Consider the following 20,433-nt stretch of genomic DNA (forward strand, 5'->3'; position numbering starts at 1 on the left):
ATCAGACAGACTATGTAAGAGTAACAGAGACTGTGACACAGGTAAGATTTATAATAAAAAGATTACAAAGTAATTTGTCGAAAACCCACATAAATACTGTCCCTACAGTTAATAGACTTACTTGTCATTCAAAAGAAAAGGAATAAACACAACTACAAATAAACATTGTATGAGGAGGCAGTATAATCTCCATCACTGAAGGCTTTTAAGAACTGGCCTGGCAAAATCTGTTAGGACAGATCTCTGAGATTGCTTCCAGCCCTACTTCCTCTTACTCCATTAAGCACTGCTTGATTTGGTTTGCCTCCTGCTTTACTGTATCATAGTACTTTACTGTAGATGAACTGTGGGATCCCATAATAACAAAAACCTGAGAACATTGATATGGCATGTCAAGAACATGAAAATATTTTTTTTCAACTAAAATTGAAGTATTTGAAAAGCTACATTACTTCCTACCTTCTGAAGATTCAGGAACAGAAACTGAAGAACTAATTTAAAACATCTAAAATGCATTTAAATTTCCCTTTAGTATGCACACTTCTTTTATCACTGGACCCCAAAGCAAAATACTGGGTGAATAAAGTAATTCCATCAATAGCTCTTTGCAGGAAATAAATTACACAAATGCAGTAAATAAGCACAATTTTAACAGAGGTTAAGTGACAGGATCAAGGACATATGAATGTAATATGAGGTAGATACAGATGCAAAGCACTAGTATTTCCATTCTTTTTCTTGTTTTTAAATCACAACGTTATATTACTTCACCTATGAAATATCTTCAAGGAAAGGGGTGGGGAGTGAAAGTTGACCTTGATGCAGCAGATTGAAATAATGACTGTTAATACTGCAAGTATTAATAATGTTTTGCAGTCAGATATATAGCTACATGTTAAATGTGGCTGATACATGAGTTGCAACTACGTTTGTTCAGCTAAGTATCTGCAACACTGACAAAGACAAACCAGATCCTTCCAACTGGTGTAGGCTTGGTTGACATTTTGGTAAAACAACGGTAGTACAAACCAAGAACTTCTCCTTAATATTTTGAAATAAATGGTTCAATTCTACAAATGAGAGGGAAATGCTCCAATTTACTGCAAGTATCATCTGTTCTAAAAACATTTAAATATTAACATCTTAAAAATATTTTCATTTTCAAGCACAAAACAATACAAACATAGTAATGAAAACACAACCAATATTAAAAAGGAAAAAGAAGGAAGCATTTGCATGAAACATGAGAATTGCTACCATGTATGACAGCACCAAGGCTTGTTCTTTTTCCTACTCTACCTCCCCAAGCAACTGGGCTGAGGGTGTGCAAGAAGTTGGGAGAGGGTACAGCCAGGACAGCTGACTCAAAATGACCAAAGGGATATTCCATGCCATATAAACATTGTGCTCAGCAATAAAAGCTGGGGAAAGGAGGAGGAAGGGGGGACATTCAGGGTTATGGTGTTTGCCTTGCCAAGTAACTGCTACATGTGATGAAGCCCTGCTTTCCAGGAAGCAGCTGGACATCTGCCTGATGATGGGAAGCACTGAATGAATTCCTTATTTTGCTTTGCTTGCTTTGCTGGTGCGCGCAGCTTTGCTTCACTGATTAAACTGTCTTTATCTGAACCCATGAGTGTTCGCCCTTCCAATTCTCTCCCTCATCCCGCTGTGGGGTGGGTGAGGGAGCGGCTGGGTGGGGACTTACCTGCCAGCTGGGGTCAACCTACTACACCATGCACAGCAAATTAAGTAAGATCCAGTTAAACCTTTTTTCAAAACTCTCTTGTTCTTATTGTTGAGAATCAAAGCTATCTCATGGAGCAAAGCATTGAAGTGGGAAGAGGCTGTTGACTGTGTTAGCATACAAAGGTCACATCAGTACAACTGATGTCTGCCAGCTTAGCAAATGCAATTCCTACATTGCTGTTCCATTTAATGCTCTGCCAAGTCAAGTACAGTGCTACAGTGACAGAAGTTTCACAGTGTGTTTTAGTACACATAAAAGTTCTTATACGAAAGCTTTTAAGTCATAGGAAAACTCATTTTAACTTTTCTACTTTGAATTACAGAGTTATTTTAGAGTTGTTCTTTAAAGTTCTTTTTCATGTGGTGTAAATGTTTTTAGAGTTATGCAGTACCCCAAAAGTGCCTAAAACATACTTCTGGGAAGCTGCTGGAAGTGCCAGATAAACCAAAAAGAAATTTAGTTCTACAAATTTACAGCACACAAATTTATAGCAGGTAAAGATACCTGAAACATGGAAGAAAACATGTTAGAAATATGCAAGATGATGCAACTAAAAAATGGAATTAATGCCTTTTTCACTCCTTTGTCAGGCTATGTAAGACAGCTTTTTTAAAAAAAACACGAGTACTATCAGGGATGAAAAGCATTTCCGATACCATTTGTGACATTGTGAAAAGCCACGCAATAGCTCAATGCTACTCAAAGTGTTATAAGCAATACACACATTCCTTTGTAAATTCTAAAACTGAATTAACAGCTTTGATTTAAGGAACCTTGACCAGGAGTTTCTGCATCAAACCTATTTAAATAATGTAATAAACAATAAATGTTATTTAAATTAAAATTATATTCAATATTGATTTGAAGATCTCAAGTGATGGAAAAACTTCTGTGTTCTTTGGCAGTACATTTTTAACTACAAGGATAGTGTATCAGTTTTATTTCACCTAGTTGTCCCAGCAGATTAACACAGTCATAAGCAAAGGCATCCAACTTCCTGTCACTAATTTTATTCTGGTACTTTTTAGATAAAGTAAATTATATCTAACACAAGAAAGCAAATGCACTTATATATGTAACTTAAATTTTTATAGCCCTTCATTCTTTCTTTTTCTTTTTATCTGATGTAGGTTATAACAGGTCTGAAAAGTGAAATACCTCCAGAGTATGTAAGCCAAAGAAACCAGTAACTCAGAATTTCAGCATGGATTTTCTCACTTAGAATACTGTAACTCTTTCTGGATTGCTCTTGTTACGCACACACACATAATATATATGTACACCCATATATATTAAAATCATAATTTTGCAACAAATCAGCAGTAGAGGAGAGGAAACATACACTGATATTTTCCCTCCACGTCAGTGCTGATTTGTTAGAATCTCTTTGAATTACAAAAAAAAGAATCTGATTCTAAAAAGCTGGAAAAAAAATGCCCACTTTCACCACTTAGAAAAGAATGTGTTGGATATGCTTAAAAGAAGAATTTAATTAAATTATTCATCTGGTTTTATTTACAGGTGTTTCCACTGGAAAACTGCATGGAAGTTCGGTATATCACAGTTGGCATGTTTATTTCTTCCCACGAGCTAACATGCTTGTGTAAGCTCAGAAACACGGTCACACCTTCACACTGTGCTATAAACCACTTAATTTCTGTGCCCATGCAGATAGTAAGAATACCCAAAGTAATTCCTTTCATTTGAGTTTCTAAATGGCCTTATATGTTTCTTGTCAATGTGTTGCCTCTTAAGCAAACAACTTTTAAAAAACAAAAGTGGTAACAATGACTCACACCCTTAAACTGAAGACAAGAAGTAAAATTTTGCATCCAATATGCCTTATTAAATGACATGGAAATACTGTGGGGTTTTTTATGTATCTCTAAAATAATAAAAAAAGAAGGAGAAAAGAAAACAGTTCTGCCTGGATAGCTAGGGAGGATCTGCTCCTTTGGCTTTCTTCATGACATTTTCAACTATGTCATGGAATTTTAAATGGAATCTCTGAATATGTGGAGAAATTAGTATATCAAGTTTTAGTGTAACAAAATTGAGAGTGCAGAAAAAAGGATAATGAAAAGTTTTCAATGTAAAAATATGGGGGGTTTTTTAGAGTTTATTTTTGCCAAAAAATGCAAAGGGAAAGAAAATGCAATATATAAATACGAAATTAAGGAATAAGGCTGTAAGAAAGAACATACAACAGTGCAGATACTATGAGGCAACAAGCTGCTTTTTAAGGCTAGAATTCATATCTGCAGGGATATTGTACATTACAGTGCATAAGATCAAAGTGGGAAAGCAATAGGCATCTGGGTTTTGTGCTGAAAGTACAATTTTTATATGTATGTATATAAAGAAAATAGAATCTAAACAAGAGGTAGGTCTCTGTGTTTTATGTTATGTTTTATTCTTTCTTTTAAGTTTATTTTTCATACGTGTACTACACTCTATCTGACACAAGTGATTATTCTGCTTATGCAAAGAATGGTTTATGAAAAAGATATGGCTTACAGTGCTGGAACTTGTCAAAGGAAGGCATAGTAGAAAAAAGAAAATGGTGCCTACACTTAAACTGCAGATTCAACACCAGGAAACATATGAAAGCAGTCTCATTTTCCAAAGAAACAGAATGGCCACTGACGGCAACTGAATGCATGCCTGCTTGGTGCTCAGTACCTTTGAAAAGGTAGGTTGTTTAAATATAAATATGGGTATAGAAGCCTAATTTTAGGCACTTTTTTAATATCTTGACCAAGGATAAAAGGCAGCACTGTTTCAGAATGTCTTGCTTTGATAGCCCTCAAAAAAGGTAGGAGGTCTGGCTAGGTAAGATGAGTGAAGCTCTCATTATGTTTAATCTTTCTGCTTTCTTAACATAATGAACTACTAGGTATTATATTGAAAGTGCTTTTTTCTCTGGAATACTTGATTTTCTATTGTTGTTCTGTTATTGTATTGAAAAAGTGAATGAAGTACCTATTTATTCTGTGCTTTCACAATAATTTAAAAGAGAACGCAGAGACAGCAGTAAGTTTGTATTTTATGTGAGAATGTAGAAGTCAAAGATGTTTTACAAGGCCTCTAGCTTCTGAAAAGAAAGAGGTGGTATAGAGGACACTCAGTATCTTTCAGGTCAATGTCCTGCTGGTCAGCAGGTCACAGAACAGCAATTAAGTTGCCTTCAATTCCATTTTTATGAAAAGACCTAGGGAAGATACCAAATGAAACTAAAGGACTTGGGAAGAAAACTGGGGCATTTATTAAAATTAAAAAAATGCATATCTGTAGAAAACAGCAAAAAACTATTAGTTTTGTTAGCTTTCTCCTTCCAACATTTCCTGAATACAATCACTGTAAAATAAGATAATCCCCTCTTTCGTTACACCTTATTGTTTGACAGGATGTATTAAGCTGGTGTCCCTAATGACTACAGTAATACCTGCTGGTAAGGGCATGTGAACATCTGAATGTAGCCAACAAGCTACTCATGACTCGTTTCTTCTCTACAGATCAATATGAGAATCTTATGGATCAATTCATTTCCTTTAGTGGAGCAAAAACCAGCATGCTTCACAACAAAAGGCAGCTATAACAAGCAGCTGTGATACTTACATATAATTCCTCACAAAGGAAGGAACAAAGGGAATGCCTTTAAGAAAAATATGTCGGTCTTCATTATTTTATAGTATAAAATACATACTCACATCATTTTTTCTGGTCGATTCTCTATGGGAAAGTATGACCCAATCTGCTAGAATATGTATGTGTTTGCTAAAAAGCACTGAGGTTTCGCTTCCTAGCCAAAAGGTCTCCAGAAGAACTGTCTGTGGCATGACTTGCTGATGCTGTGAATTGGTCCCTTCAACCAAACTGTAAAAAAAGAAAGTGAAAAAACCTAAATTTTTATGCCACTTTGATTACTATAGTTACCAGACAGAAACCTTGTCTTCTGTCAAAACACACACAGGTTTGGCAATTTTTAAGTATGGAAAGATCAGACACAATTTCTGATGAATAATAAGTAAAATAATGATGACTATTACAGTCAGACTGAAGGAATTCTAATATTGTGCTAATATTACATAAAGTAAAGGCTGCCTTTATGTAATATTGTGCTAATATTACATAAAGTAAAGGCTGCCTTTATGTATTGGGCTTGTGTGGCAAGGTTTTGGTAGCAGGGGGGCGACAGGGGTGGATTCTGTGAGAAGCTGCTAAAAGCTTCCCCCATGTCCAGTGGAGTCAAAGCCAGCCGGCTCTAAGACAGACCCGCTGCTGGCCAAGGCCGAGCCCATCAGCGATGGTGGCAACACATCTGTGATAACATATTTAAGAAGGGAAAAAAAGTTGCTGGGGCACAGAAACTGCAGAGAGACGAGTGAGAACACGTAAGAGAAACGACTCTGCAGACCCCAAGGTCAGTGAAGAAGAAGGGGGAGGAGATGCTCCAGGTGCCAGGGCAGAGATTCCCCTGCAGCCTGTGGGGAAGACCATGGTGAGGCAGGCTGTGCCCCTGGAGCCCAGGGAGGTCCATGGTGGAGCAGATCTCCACCTGCAGTCCGGAGAGGACCCCACGCCGGAGCAGGGGGATGCCCGAAGGAGGCTGTGACACCATGGCAAGCCTGCACTGGAGCAGGCTCCTGGCAGGAGCTGTGGCCCCGTGGAGAGAAGAGCCCACGCTGGAGCAGTTTTCTGGCAGGACTTGTGACCCTGTGGGGGACCCACGCTGGAGCAGTCTGTGCCTGAAGGACTGCAGCCCGTGGGAGGGACCCACACTGGAGGAGGTCGTTAAGGACTGCAGCCCGTGGGAAGGACCCACGACGGAGAAGTTCATGGAGGACTGTCTCCCGTGGAAGGGACCCCACACTGGAGCAGGGGGAGAGTGAGGAGTCCTCCCCCTGAGGAGGAAGGAGCAGCAGAGACAATGTATGGCAAGTTGACCCCAACCCCCATTCCCTGTCCCCCTGTGCCACTGGGAGGAAGGAGGTGGAGAAAATTGGGAGTGGAAACGAGGCGGGAAGAAGAGAGGGGTGGGAGGAAGGTGTTTTAAGATATGGTTTTATTTCTCATTACCCTACTCTGGTTGATTGGTAATAAATTGAGTTAATTTTCCCCAAGTTGAGTCTGTTTTGCCCGTGATGGTAATTGGTGAGTGATCTCTCCCTGTCCTTATCTTGACCCACGAGCCTTTCATTATATTTTCTCTCCCCTGTCCAGCTGAGGCAGGGAGTGATAGAGCGGCTTGGTGGGACACCCCAGCCGGGGTCAGCCCACCACACTTCACTATACAAAGGCAGAGCAAAGCCAAGACTTTTTTTATACTTCATAAATGAAGGAAAGATAATTGTCTCCCTAGCAAAAGATAACCGTTAATTAAATTATAGATTATATACAGAATTATATAATTATATACAGAAATGCATGTCGAACTGTGAAAAAATACTGAAGTATTAACCTGTAAAACCCACCTTTTTGTCAGAAACTCTACTTCAGCTTTTATTAACTCAAAGAAAAACTTCAATAATGTTTTGTGAACTATCCTCTGTTCATCTCCTCTCCCTGAAACTGAGACTGCATGACAAACGTTTTTGCAATAAAGGCAAGACCTGAAAAATAAACACCGAAAAATCCATTTGTATGACAGAAATCACAGTCGGATGTATTGGCAAAAGAGTCAGCTTTGACTTTTGACAATTTTGACAAGGAAATACCTTGCTCCCCAGCAACACTCATAATTTTAAAACCTAACTTTCTGGTTTTAATTTTTTTAAAAAAATACAGCTTTAACATGTTTGTGACTGTAATACAGTGTAATTTTGTATTACAGTGTAAACTAAATGATATAACCATATTTTTCTGTCTCTACTTGAGGTACTGTACAATTACTGAATTTAACAGAATTTCTTTAAAATCCTTTAATTAGAAGGTAGTCTTGTAATATCTTACAGATATTGTAAAATCGTACAAACCTTAGTTCAGCTAACAGTTCACACATACTATTTGAGAGGACTACAGTTTGTGATCAAGCCATATGATTGTCTATCACGATGGAGGTAATTTTGAAGTAAAGTGAGAACACATTTTTTTGGCTAGAATTTTGAGTACTGGAACCACCAGGTATACAACTGCTGGGTATTCATACTCTGCTAGTAAGTACTAAAAGATAAAATACTTCATTTACAAGATAAATTCTCTTCCATTCCCTATGACATGTTCCTAATAAAAACTATTAAATGTCCAATTACAGTGATTCAAGTACAGTGATTCAATGCCCTTCAAGACTATAGACATACTTACAATCATACACATTCATGTATCTGTAATCACGGTTGTATCAAAGTATTTAAATGTTACTTAAGATTTTATGACAGTAATAAGAAGAGGTACAGTTTCTCTTTCAAATTAAACGAAGAATAAATTTCTACTGATGTAAATTACAAAAAATGAGTTCTCAAGCTAAAGCATAGACTACCCAAACAGCTCCTATGTACTGAGTCTTGTATTTGTAGATGTATAGGATATAATCAGACTTCCTGAACAAGATGGCAAAGTTTATGATTAAAATCAAAATATAACATGAAGCTTCATGTTTGGTAAGATAAGATTGGAATTTGCTTTGTAACTGCAGATATGTATGTGCGTCTGTGCTTATATATATACATACACAACAGCAATAGTACGTAACTTATTATAATTTGTGGAAAGCTTAAAAAATAACATAAATAATTTTTAAAAAAGGAAGGAGGACAAGAAAATGTACATTTTTTTCCTTTCCAAAAAAACACCCTTTGCCTGTGAGCTGACACTTAGAGAAACATAAAGTGAAAGGTCCAAATCTGAGTTACAATTCTAGACTTTCACATACAGTTAACTTGTTCTGGTGAAAATGAGACTTCGATACAATAGAATTCCAACTGTCCTCCCCCATCCCTGAGTTTGGAGTAACATAACAACTATTGAATCTAACACCTCATTAAACTTTCCTACCTTACAAGCATCTCTAGCAAGGACCACGTGCCTTTCTTACAGACAGGACACTGAAGAATATCCAAATAATACTTTAACATAGATGGGGACTTCCAAGGAGGATCATGTTGGAGAACAAGGTACAAAACGTGATGAAGTTTAGCATGAAGTATTGCATTGGTATTTTCCTGTAATAAAATGAGAAAATAATATTGGCTCCATACTGGCCAAAGATCCATAATCACTAAGAGTTAATATATTTTCTTTATTCCTTACAATCCCAATTGACTAAATTTAATCAGTGAAGTAACATGCAAAATTCAGAGTTTACAAAAAAAGCAAGGAAACAAGGAGAGCTTGCTCTACTGTGATATTCCAGCTGAATGCACCACTGCTTAGAACAAACCTTCTCAAATGAGCTATCTGTGCCCTACCAAGTTAAAAGAACAGTCATATATGTGCTGTTTTTAAAAGCAAGAAAATTCTGGGTTAATTCTTCCACAATATTTAGAGCACTACATTCATACAGCTTGTAAATAAATACTAGCTTTAAAAAATCCTTCAGTATTGAATCCTTCCCTTTTAAAAATAAACATATTGATGAAGACAAAGTGAAGGGTGAATACATCACTAAAAACCACTAAATACAATGTCAGAAGCAGAGATCATGATACTTCCATTTCTTGCTTTAATATTTATAATACTTTAGTCTTCATTTCTCACCAATAGGACATATTCTAGCAGAGAATGAAGAAGTTGCATGGGAGGTTTACAGTACTTTTGACCAGCAGCAAGTTCTGTGATTACATCAGGAAATAAATACTCTTCCACTAATCCTTCAAGTATATGCCATCTGCCTTTGGACAGGTCAGTACACTTAACCTAGGAAAGAGATATCTTTGTAAGTAAAAGAACAGCTTAATTAAAAAAAAACCTTACAAGAACTGACAGGAAATCTTTAAGTAAAATGTTGGTAATATAGATAGTAGGTTTCAGAATGTGCTTCTCCTCTTAGAAGATCTGAATACATCTACGCTTTTAAAAAACAAATTTCTATTCACACACTCAATAACTTGTCTATAATTTATTCCAGAAAGGTACTCAAAGGAGTGTTAATATTTCCAAAAGTGCAGAGTACAGCCCACAGAATATGGCTAGAGCAGTAAGATAATTAGTACCACTGAACAGCTAAAAATATTAGAGAAAAATGTAAAATCATGAAATACATCATTTACGAGTACACATTGTAAAACCATAAACCATGTAACTGTTTTACCTCCCTAGTTCTCCTATTCCCATATAGCATGTCAGAGAAGCAGCTAATGCTACAGATAGCACAGGTATTGATCCCAGTGGACTTCAAACCTCTGAAGATCTTCTTAATGGCACAGGGCTTCCTTCTTATTCTCTGCCATTCATGACAGGAAAACACTTAACTTTGCAAGCTTTCAGAGGACCCAGAAGGATCTAATGGCTTTCATGAAATGCCGTACCTGCCCTGCAATTTCCCTGTTATTGCCTGTACTCCCAGCCTTCCAAACCTTTACTTCCACAGATTAATGATATGAAAGAGGAGCTATTGAAGATCTCAGCTACATTGCTATTTACATCTTTCCTCTAGTCCAGGTTCAAGCCAAAGCATAGACCAGTTGCAACTATATTGCTAATTGAAGTACAGCTTCCCTCTGCCTGACAACTTCTGCTTTGAAATCCAGCTATTTTGTTTGATCACACAGCCTGAGGCTCTGGCAAATTCAAAGAAACTGGGATAGGGAGTCACAACTGAGAGCAGCAGAGTCAGGAAGATCACTGACTGGACTGCTAGGAATTAAACAGTTACATAAATTTATTGTTGCTTTAGTCCCTGACAACTTGTAGACTTCATGATCTCTGCCAAAAAACTTGGCTCCTAATGTACATTAGCTAAAGCTACTCAAGATATCCTACCAATTGTTTTAAAATTAGTTTAAAATTTAACACAGACTTTGAGTTCAATTGTGGTTTTGAGGTCTACGGAGTACACTGCTATTGGCAAGATAGTTTCCAAAGATGTTTCAGTAATAAAAGAAAAACATTAGGAGCTCAGGTCAAACCTGAAAAAACTCTGAAAGAAATTATAATCATAATTAAATCACAGCTAAAGTCTCAGTCAATGAGCTCCACCTTAGCATTAGATATTTAGTTTCTCTGCAAATGTTTCATTTCTCAGATTCCTAATGTATTCCGTTGTTACATTAACAATAAAGCAAGCTGCTCATCTAGACAATTTTCTTTTAATCAAGTCTTTGTGCATCTGGCATTTGCAACTCACATTTATTTCAATTTTCTCATTCATATATGCACTATTAAAATCTTCACATTATTTCTTTTGGAAATAATGGTTGCATTCATACTTTTGTAATGTTAATTATATGCAAACAGCACATCTAAAGAGCAATCATAAACTGTTTAATGGCAGTCAAAGAACAACTTCTCTGTTGCCTGGATTTAAGATGTGTGAAGATGACTCAGTATATTGTGCATGTACAAGCATGTTTCTACTGGTGATCGTACCAGCATCCGTCTTTTTATATTGTGATTGAAACTTTTATCTCTTGAAAATTCTGATACTAGAAGAAACAGGAACATTGATGCATTATTTGGAAAGTACGCTGAAACAAAGCTGTTTTGGGAGAGGATAAGGCCTTTTGAATTACGTTCAAGATAAGGAGAAACTGGAGAACCAGTTTTCAGCTTATTTGTAAGGGGTAAGTAAGGATGATAGAAAAATGAGGTGATGAACTTTTTTCAGTATCAGGAGACACCTATTGCAGGGCCTTAATATCAGTAAACTGTACAAAACTGCATTGGCTCGCATTCTGATGAGGAACTAGCAGTCTCTTGTGATGCACTGCTGGTACAACCATTAAAACTTTGAGCAGAAACAAATGAAAAATGAAGGTCCACAGACAGTAAGTTCTGTTTATATAGCATAATGTGGAAGAGAAGCTGACAAAAGAGAAATAAATATTTTAGGGAAGATGCTAGATAGTTGAGTTAAGCCTTCCTAGGAGATGCAAAGAGAGATGACTGAATATAGTATGTAGTTCTAATCTGTTAATTTAGTTTGTAGGTTTTATTTTACTTCACTAGTATTATTGGAAATGTTTATTAGACGTGTCTTTAAAAGTCATAAATATACTGCCTATAAAAGTCCCATATCAGATGCAAATGCTAGCAATGGATATTTCACAAAGCAACAAAAGACAGCGGCAGGGCATGCATAAGAAAGTATTAGAATTAGGCTTAACATTTCCTGACAAAAAATTGTATTACGAGTACAGAATAACAATTTCAGCTTACAAGTGTTAAGAAAGCTAAAGGTTTTTTTCAAACGAATTAAATAAACTAAGCGTCAACATTAAATTTCAACACAAATCTCTTCACTAACAAAAATGCACACAGCATTTTGCCCATTAATGGTAGTGTTGGACAATGACAAAGGCATTTTAGTGCTCATGTTTTAAATATATTTTTCTCCTCCTTTCCTTATTGTGTCACTAGAAGAAATCAGATAAAAAGAAATTTCTGTGAAGCCTGAGAGCTCATTTCGTCAGACTGGAACCTCATTTATATATCAAGTAACTATTTATGTAGTAAGGCTCATGAAGATACCAAATCTTCACCTACCAAGAAATACAGGAAGCTAATAGATCATAGAATTATAGAATGGTTTGGGTTGGAAGGGACCTTAAAGATCATCTAGTTCCAGCCCCCCTGCCATAGGCAGGGACACCTTCCACTAGACCAGTTTGCTCAAAGCCCCATCCAACCTGGCCTTGATATTCTTTAAGTGTTTCCCATTTTAACTTTTAAGTAACACAAATTACCATATAAAGTATAGTAGCTTATAGTTACTATGTATAATGCTTTTTAAGTACTAAGAGGTAATGCTTCAACATTATTTAAAGATTTATTCTTAGTAGTATAGATAGAAAAGGGAAAATTTTGAAAGTATTTGTTTACTTAAGATGTAACAATGACTTAATAAAACCTGTTGCTGACCTGTACCTGATTTATGGCGTATATTTGGCTTAATGGGAAGAAAAATGAGATATTAACTAAATAGTATAAAAAAAGAAATTAAGTCAAAGTCATTATGAAAACTGGACTGGAAAAGATAATGTATTCTACTTGCAATCTGTGCTTCAGTAGACTCTGAAACCCGCATGATGATGTTTAAGGCTTATGGTGTAAGAACAACTACTGTTTCCTCCTATGGTGAGACAATTTTTAGCTGAAGTCTGTCCCTACTAGCAGAAACAGGTAAGCACTACAAGAAGTTTCTGTTTATCGCTACTGCATAAATACAGTGCTTGAATAATTTAAGATGCTCTGAATCATGTTAGGGCATTTTTGCTTCTTTTCTTTTAACATTAACTGGTAAAGTTCTCTTAACCAGCAGGATTAAAGAGTTTCTTTGTAATAGAGGGGACAGTACTGGAAGTATTGTAAGAACGAACGACATTCAACAATATACCAACAATGCTCTATAACTCTCAATAATTTTATTAGTTTTGGATAAGAAATATTTGAAAATGTTTCTTCTGTAACTAATTTCACTATGAAAATATGTTTGCCTAACTTAGTAATAAAATTCCATATATGCAACATGCCCTCTCTGTGAGAATCCTTACCTCTGGATTGCATTTATTCAGCTGGTCTTTTTGAGCAAACCTGTGCTTAACAGCCTGTAAAACAGGATAAAGTCAACCTGCACACTGGATACCAATAAACATATTCAATAAATACTGTATAACCCCCCCCCAAATGGCAACTTTGGTTAAACACTGTTCAAGCAAAACATTCAACGTAGCAATCTATTTATATTTTTTAGCAGTTGGATGGCAAAATTGTGAAACAGAGAATTAGTGACGTAAAAGGAAAATGATATGGGCAATTTTTCTCCCCATTTTTCCTATTATTGTCTGCTGCTTCTTTATGTGGTTGCTATGTAAGGACAGTTTTACTAGATTTGGTCCACTTAACCACATCGAAAAATATTAAGTGTTTTCAGTTTTTCTACGGCAAAATGAAAACTTTGGATTCCTCTTGCAAGTCACCTATAATGTGAAGATATGGCAGTCAGTGCAAAAATGTATTACTATTATTGCTATCTTTAGTTATGACCTGGTGTTACATTCTTACTAATACATGTGTCATGATTTCAGCTGGGATAGAGTTATTTTTCTTCCTAGTAGCTGGCATAGTGCTATGTTCTGGATTTAGGATGAGAAGAATGTTGATAACACACTGATGTTTTCAGTCGTTGCTAAGTAGTGTTTAGACTAAGTCAAGGAATTTTCAGCTTCTCATGTGCAGCCAGAAAGAAGGCTGAAGGGGCACAAGAAGTTGGGAGGGGACACAGCCAGGGCAGCTGAGCCAAACTGGCCAAAGGGGTATTCCATACCATGTGACAACATGCCCAGTATATAAACTGGGGGGAGTTGGTCTGGGGGGATTGCTGCTCTGGAACTAATTGGGCATTGGTTGGCAAGTGGTGAGCAATTGCATTGTGCATCACTTGTTTTGTATATTCTAATTCTTCTATTACATTATCTTCCTTTTCTGTCTTTTCAAACCATTTTTATCTCTTAACACAAGTTTTCTTTTTTTTTCCGATTCCCTCCCCCATCCCACTGGGTGGGGGGAGCGACCAAGCGGCTGGGTGGTGCTCAGTTAGTGGCTGGGGTTAAGCCATGACAACATATTACGAAAAAGGTCTTTTAGGAGACATTGTCTTTAGGATTACGATTACTCTATCTGCATGTAATTACATAATAGTTTAAAGGAAAGACAATCTGCTAAGAAGTGCACTTGTGTGTAGTATATGTGAAAAGTCAGCAACACATTTATTTTTTAAGGGTCTGGAAGATATAGCAAATGTCACTGATAAAAGATGTAGCATTTGAAGGTGTATAGATTTAAGCAGCATGAGCCTTCTATTTGTTAATCTTGTGTTTAACCACTGTGTACATTGAGGACTTTAAAACTCTAATTCTGTTGCTACTAAGAACTTACATTAATATACATAGAGGACCTGATTTTGCATTTACAAAATCATACAGTGCTTCATGTAATCAAGCTCCTACAAAAATACTTACACACTATCATCTGCACCACTGTAACTTACAGAGATAATATAGCCTAACTCAAAGTAATTGTTTTTTACAATTTTTTCAATTTACATTACTAATGTAGCACATTTATCAGGATTAGATATGTGACAACATTAAAACAAAGGAGTGCATTTAGCTCTATTTTTTACTTGTAATAAAAAACATTCATGTGAATCAACAAAATACTTGCTCTGAGATATGGTTAGTTTTAATGCTGTGTTAGTGTAATTCAGCTAGGTAACAGCAAAGTCACAGAAAGACTGTAATCCAAAGACATTTTGTTCAACAATATTAGCTACTAATCTTATATATTACGCCAAGAATTCAAGTAGCCCACCATGTCTTCCACACACCCATGCCTACCAATTACCACTACTAAATTATATTTTAACTAATGGTCGATGCAGTAAATATGTGATTACTAAACACTGCAGGTTGAAAAGCATTATTACTATTTCAAAAGATGTTAAAATATCTACTTTACTAGCTCAGTACTGTAATGAAAGATGAATTTAATAATATACAATTTACATTTTATGCTAAGAAAGCATTAACTGATTATTACTTACCGCAGCAAAATACATATGTTTTATAACAGCATTTTTCATTTCAGCAAGTTGTATGTTAGATATGTTTTGGTCTGTTTCTTGTGCAGCCAGGAAATGGTTCATTTGGATATCCTCAGTATTTTGTATTTCATTCTGTGCAGAGCAAAAAAAAAATACTTTTTTTAGTTTCAAAGCTAGTGCTCTAAACCAGCTTTTATGTGCCAAGCCTGTCTATACATTCTACTGCAAACCCTTGTGTGCATATGCATGCTTATGTAATTGTTCAAGGGTCTACATTACATGCCAGATAAACAGCTGGTGGTTTGGAAACAAACCACTGATCTTGTAGGAAGCTATAGCATAGGAATTATCAATGTAAGCTCCCCCGTAATTATTTTTCCTAACTGACTAACTCTGACCCAATCCCTGTGGCTGAAACAAGAGCTGTGTTTCCATAATGGATTCTTTCTTTGGACTTTTCAAAAACTAAAACCAAAGCCCATACCTTTTCAATTAGTCAAAAATGTAGTCTTTTCAGTTCTTGCCTATAAGCATGAACTAAAATAGTAATTTAAAATTTAAAAGTTCTTTTTTTAAAAAAGAATTTATTCTCTAAGCCCACCTATTGTTTCCAGCTATTTCTTCAGCAAAGGGAATGAGGAAGTATTTCTTAACTTGGTTTCCAACTCATTCTGAAAACAGTCTCAGAGAAGCCACAAGTTAATTTTTGTTAGTAAAAAATAACCACAAAAAATATTTAAAAGTTATTTCAGGATATGAGAACAATAAGTTTCAGTAAGAGTTTCAATGTATGCTTTTCATCAAAGATACATGTAGATACAGGTGAATTGTTCCCCTTGGTCACAGTACTGATGGCCATTTTTTATTGGGAGGTGTGAAGGGCTTGGGGTAGCTTGCCTTCTAATTCAAAAACCTAAATCTGATGAATGAATCAAGAATGGGAAATGTGGGAAATAACAGTAGGCAAAAAACCACAGTAGTGCATGTAATGACAAGATGCAAGCCATGAACAGTTTATACATTTAAGTTTTCAAGATAAAGTTTCAAACACCACACATTTCACCCTGTTTTCAAATTTTCCCTTAAATGTATAATTCAAACCAAAAGTATTTGGCATATGCATAGCTGTATTTCTAAACAAATACTGAGCTTGTTGCACATTACAGAAGAGAGTTTAGTATTTTTGGTAACTTGAAAAGAGCTCTAGATAGCTTTAGACAAGTCAGGGATAACGGAACTCTGATGCATTAACTAGTCTTTACTTCTTGTGGCACTTTCTGCATATTATTTTCAACACGCTTCTAAAAATACTTACATTCAAACAATTTATAGTACCATCTGGGCAAAATTTTATGAATTCCAGCATGTATCCAACAAAGCATTTAAGGTCTCTGTTTAAGTATGAGACTAGCTCCCTAAAATCATGCATGAGTTTTAATATCTTGAACCAATAAATTTGACACCTTGTAGGATCAAATCATTAATGACAATCCCTTAGAGTATTTTAACACTAGAGTTATGAGGTTGAGATTATAAGAACAGATTCTGAAATATAAAGATGAAGCAAAGAATTGGTTCAAAAAAAATCACAGCAAGAATAGTCTGAACATCAGGCAGTTCCACTGGGAAAAAGAATATAAAACTGTTTTGCTGAATTCAGCATCTGGACATATATGTGGGTGTTTAGAGGAAGAAGGGAGGTATTTATTTTTGCTAGAAACAGCAAACAACAGGACTACAAATTTACAAAGTTGGAATGTTCTAATGAATTATGTGCCAAGTACTTCTGGGAGGGAGAGAAAACAGCGTGTCCGTAACATTATTTGATAAAGCCTAATACATTTGGACAAGTGCTGCGATTTGATTGCCTATGTTTTATTCTTTTCCTTTTAAGAGACTAGGAGTCTTAGCAGTTTTCTGAGTTCTTTAGATGCATTTAAATAGAAAGCTAATGCTCTCTTGGCCTCTGAGGTGAGTTACTTTAATGAAATCTAAGAAAAAAAAAGATACATGCAAGTTAATGGACTGGTTAAGATGGAAACCTGTTATCACACCTGGGAGGAATCCAGGGTGCATAGCAAGAAACACTTTATTCTCATAGTGATCAATAAAAGGTGAGGTAGCCATAAAAACTTGACACTCATTCCTCTATTAAATGTAAATGTCTATCTTAGCTGAAAGGTGTAATAGAGAACAGTTTCCCTGAACAAGTTTCATTAAGAGAGTAAGCACTAGACTGAGATCCCATGTTGACGTGTTTTATTCATGGTGTAAACATTAAGACCTTTCAGGCCTCTTCTCACCCTTTTGTAACATCTTTACTGCTCATTAGAACAGGGAGAGCAAAGTATATGCTTTGATCTTGTGCTGGTTTTTGCTGGGACAGGGTTAATTTTCTTCCCAGTAGTTAGTATGGGGCTATGTTTTGGATTTGTGCTGGAAAGAGGATTGTTAACACAGAGATGTGTTAGTTATTGCTGAGCAGTGCTTGCACAGAGACAAGGCCTTTGCTGCTTCTCCCCCCACCCCACCAGCGAGCAGGCTGGGGGGGCACAAGGAGTTGGGAGGGGACACAGCCAGGACAGCTGACCCCGACTGACCCAAGGGATATCCCATGCCATAGGACATCATGCTCAGCATAGAAAGCTGGGGAAGAAGAAGAAGGAAGGGGGACGTTCGGAGTGATGGAGTTTGTCTTTCCAAGTCATGGTTAGGCATGATGGAGCCCTGCTTTCCTGGAGATGGCTGAACACCTGCCTGCCGATGGGACGATGGGAAGTGCTGAGTGAATTCCTTGTTTTGCTTTGCTTGCATGTCCGACTTTTGTTTTCCCTATTAAACTGTCTTTATCTCAACCCATGAGTTTTCTCACTGATACTACCCTTCCAATTCTCTCCCCAGTCCCACCACAGGGGAGTGAGCAGGCGGCTATGTGGGGCTTAGTTGCTAGCTGTGGTTAAACCATGACAGATCTGAAGAATCCAAAGGATTTTCAAATGAAGTAGGTTGTTTCTCAGAACAAAACACAGTTTTAGCTCCTACTTGCTTGCAAAGGTAGTATTTTCAATTAGCAGTTGACTAAAATTATGCCACAGTCTGAGGAGTTAGCAGACTAAAAGAATCTCCTGAGGCTCTTGAGTAGTTCCCAGGTCAAAATCCTAAGAAGTTCTGAACAGTGCATCTGGTAAGCAAACCACTATAAATCATGAGGCATCTCTCCCTCTCTCAAGGGAAACGGTAAGAAAAAATTCTAGTTCTAGTGAATTCTGCACGTACAAGAAAATTCACTGAACAGTGGAACGTCCTCTCACAGTTCAGATGGAAAGCTGGAAGAGAAACAAGCTGCTTTTCTTGCTCTGCCTTATCTTTTGCATCACTGTAAATTTAACTCCTGATCCAATTTTGGAGCTGAATGGGAAACCCAACACTCTGAACCATTTGATACTGCACTGCTGGATGCTTCATCTGGCTTAGCTCCATCTCTCTGGAATGATGATTTTTAGTGTAGCTTCTCTCTTCAAATGAGGTCCATCCAGGTCCTCAATTCTTAGTGGATCTGATGATGTACTTTCTCGTGTTCTAGTTTAGTTAACAGAAGAAAGCTATTACAGGGACTTTGGAGAATCCTCTTCTACTAACCAAGAAATACAGAGCTTGCCTTCTCAAGAATTTACCACTTTTGACTAGTAAAAGAGAAACAAGTTCTGTCATGAATGGCAACAGGTTTTCTAACATGGGAAGACACAAAGTTGCATCTAGTCTTTGCACATGTGAGCATCATGTGATTTGAGTTGTAAGGACTCATTAACTTTTCTGGAATGCCGACAATTACGTCCCTTCTGACTCCATGGATCAGAGTTCTGCAAATGGAGAAGCATTACAGTATATAAACTCTTGGTATATGAGACATTCTTAACAAGTCCTCTTGGCATGCTAATCTATTCTCATAGAGTTGCTGGTTGCTTACAGAAACCTTTCGTTTAATTTTGTCTACAATTATGGAATGATCTTTCTACAGTAATGGAGAGTTAAAGGTATGCTCAGATAGAAGTTCATACACCTATTTTAGGAAATTACAATTCTTGGAGCGTCAAGCTCAGTGCCTTGATTGAAAAGGGAATATAGGTGACCAGCTTACATTAGATCCCTAGCACAGAAATAGCCTAGGTGAATTTTCCCTGCCTGGCATACCGTTCCCTTACAAAACTCACGCTGCAACCACCCGTTCTTCCCAGCCATGAAGGATGGCTAGCAAACTGGATTTGGAGTTAAGAATCTGAATTTTAACAAAATAATCTACAGACTTTTACCACAGTCTACCTATAGCGTTATGAAAAAAAAAAATAGAATAATTCAGTTAACTTCTTTTGTCAACTGACTTCACGTTACACTGATCTTGAAGCATGGAGGCAACACTGCAATACTGTCAAACCCAGTAAAATATATATATATATTCCCATACGCAGGTAGACAGATAGATGCGATACCTACACACCTTTGAAATCCTTATCAAAATGAAGATAATATAAATGAAAAATAATTAACTTCTTTCTTGGTATTTTGTGAATAACTGTTTAGTTGATGGTCAACTATGCAGGAGCTTCCTCCTGCAGTCTAATTTTTCCAGTAATAGTAGCACAAAGCAGGAGCCAAGGAAGAACATGAAAAGGAAGAAGAAATAATGTATGCTCCCTTGGTGTTGTTTCTTCTGATCTGGAACAAAACACTGTTTTTGGAAAGACAATTTTTCTATTACAGAATCACAGAATGGCTGAAGTTGGAAGGGATGTCTGGAGATCATCACCAAATCCCCAGCCCAAGAAGGGCCACCTAGAGCCAGTTGCTCAGGACCATGCCTGGACAGCTTCTGAATATTGCCAAGGATGGAGACTCTACAGCCTCTTTGGGCAACCTGTTCCAGTGCCCCATCACTCTCACAGTAAAAAAAACAACACCCCCCCCCCCCCCCCAACACCACTTTCTT

At 36.8% G+C, this 20,433-nt stretch overlaps 1 protein-coding gene across 1 annotated transcript in view; it reads right to left on the minus strand.

The window, feature by feature from the left end:
* The window catches only part of ANKRD32 (ankyrin repeat domain 32), a 39,955-nt gene that overhangs the window by 12,628 nt on the left and 6,894 nt on the right, over positions 1–20,433 (minus strand). The window contains exons 5-10 of the mRNA XM_010578029.1: positions 15,450–15,581; positions 13,399–13,452; positions 9,446–9,604; positions 8,744–8,910; positions 7,225–7,362; positions 5,461–5,626 (exon numbers count right to left, since the gene is read on the minus strand). Of these exons, the coding sequence (XP_010576331.1) occupies positions 5,461–5,626; positions 7,225–7,362; positions 8,744–8,910; positions 9,446–9,604; positions 13,399–13,452; positions 15,450–15,581 (816 nt within the window). The remainder of the gene's footprint in view (positions 1–5,460; positions 5,627–7,224; positions 7,363–8,743; positions 8,911–9,445; positions 9,605–13,398; positions 13,453–15,449; positions 15,582–20,433) is intronic.

This window comes from Haliaeetus leucocephalus, unplaced genomic scaffold, assembly GCF_000737465.1.
Source record: "Haliaeetus leucocephalus isolate CR32 unplaced genomic scaffold, Haliaeetus_leucocephalus-4.0 Scaffold598, whole genome shotgun sequence".
NCBI classification, from domain to species: Eukaryota; Metazoa; Chordata; class Aves; order Accipitriformes; family Accipitridae; genus Haliaeetus; species Haliaeetus leucocephalus.